This window comes from Colias philodice, chromosome 14 (assembly GCF_061535455.1).
Source record: "Colias philodice isolate Cphi_HAF_F1 chromosome 14, ilColPhil1 Martin Lab GWU primary, whole genome shotgun sequence".
Classification (NCBI taxonomy): Eukaryota; Metazoa; Arthropoda; class Insecta; order Lepidoptera; family Pieridae; genus Colias; species Colias philodice.
The window spans coordinates 8,070,626-8,072,600 of NC_143099.1; the positions used below are offsets into that span (position 1 = coordinate 8,070,626).

Genomic DNA, 1,975 nt, shown 5'->3' on the forward strand with positions numbered 1-1,975 from the left:
TCGCTGTATATAATTACTATCCTAGGTTACTTTATAAAGATGATATTGACTTATAAAAACGATGAAGAAATTTTTGATTTTACGTATTTTGTAGATAATTATTATGCACAATTATATTTGTTATTATTTACGTTTGTAAATAAATGTGTGTTACACACAAACCTTTATTATACTAGTGTAGTTAAATTAATTTATTAAATATGAATAAAATACAATATTTGTATTTTGTTGCGAATTATAAAAGTAATTCAATTTCAGTAAATATGTCCAATCGGCCAAGTTATGCTCAGTTAGAAGGTTTGGTGGAGTTTCTCGAAGAAAACCCGGGCATAGCTAGAGGAGTGCTTCGGACAGCGCACGGTAAATTGGAAACAAAGAGAAAATGGGAAACATTAGCGAATACATTGAATTGTCTTGGAGGAGCAATTAAAAATGGACAAGGCTGGGCTAAGGTAATACTTGTTACTTTAAATATTAAATTGAATAATTTCATTAAAATTCAAACATGAAAGCAAGTCTCAAAGTCGAGCCTCAGATATTTTTAACAATTTATATAAACTGCATTTAAATCATTAACAATAAGATAAAAATTCATTTGTTTTCAGTATTGGGCTGAGAAGAAATGTGCTCTTAAAAAACATTGTGCAGATCTCTCGGCTTCAATGACACGTACTGGGGGAGGGACAGACAACCTAGCAGTGTTGTCTGCCCTAGACAATAGATTAGTGGCAGTAATGGGGGGACAAGAATTTGCGACGCGTGATACAATATTGACAGTCGACCCATTTCCTCAATCGGTAATATATTTAAATAAACGTACAATTTTGTAATAGAAATTTACATTACATTACATTTAGAATTCTCAATATTTAATAAATTTTATAATATTCTTTTCATTGTTTCAGTCTGCACCAGTAGTGGAAAACATTTTAATACCTGCAGAAAGTGCGGAAATGGATAGTTCCACAATTATAACGTCACACAATGAGGCAGTACAAGAATTACCCACGAGTAAATATTTGTAGTTTAGGAATTTTAAATTATTTTAAATATGCTCCATAAACCCATAGTCACTCAACCACAATTGGGATTTTTTGTTACAGCTCGAACATGCAGTAACACTTCACTATTTTATTTTATTGTCTTTTTTCTAAACATAAACATTTTGTAACATGATGTTTCAAGTGCTGATTTTACATTTTTTATGATTATATTTCAGTACCTGCGCCTGCGACGCCACTTCAAAGTATCCTTCCACAGCGACCCCGCCGACGCCGGTCCTCGATACAGAGAACGGTGGATATTGACATGCAGCAGATGACGGATATCGAAGCGCGGCGGGTTGAAGCCGAATTAATTACAGCGCGAGCATTAACCAAATTGTCAGAGAGCGTTAGCAATATTGAAAATGCTTTGTTATCTATTGCTAATGCAATTTCAGAAGTCGCAAGAAAAATGCCCAGTCAATAACTTTTCAAGATTATATTATTATGTACTTATGTGTTGAAATAATTTTTTTTATTATTCTTTTTTTATTTGTTAGGTAATGTATCATTCTATTTTAATTGTTAATTTGTGTTATATTAGTAGAAAGTATAGAAATAAATACTATGATTAAATAAAAAAAGTTTATTCATTTCATTCATCATCACATGTCAAAACTTAGATTAACAACTTAATAGATTAATCATTTAAAAATAAGTTGAGTAGGTAACTTATAACTACCAAAGCTGAAAAAATACAATTTTATACCAAATAACTAAACATAACTAGAAAATTTATAACAAATAATATAAAACTTCCCTTGCTTTTAACCTACCTCCTACTTGCCCACAACTGCTGAACTAAAATATTTCGTTTTTCGATTCCTCGTCTTAGTTCAGCAGCTGCAGCTGTGCTGCTAGTTGATTCTTGAGAAGAGACATCAGGGCATTCATTACCACACTCTGTTGTATTCTCTACAAGATCAACACCT

The 1,975-nt window shown here is 31.8% G+C and overlaps 1 protein-coding gene across 1 annotated transcript; it reads left to right on the forward strand.

Moving 5' to 3' along the window:
- Positions 1-200: 200 nt before the first annotated feature.
- Positions 201-1,470, forward strand: LOC149482947 (uncharacterized). Its single transcript, XM_089703078.1, has 4 exons — positions 201-452; positions 606-797; positions 906-1,011; positions 1,220-1,470. Exons 1-4 carry the CDS (start codon positions 201-203, stop codon positions 1,468-1,470), a joined length of 801 nt encoding a protein of 266 aa, XP_089559204.1.
- Positions 1,471-1,975: the final 505 nt, after the last annotated feature.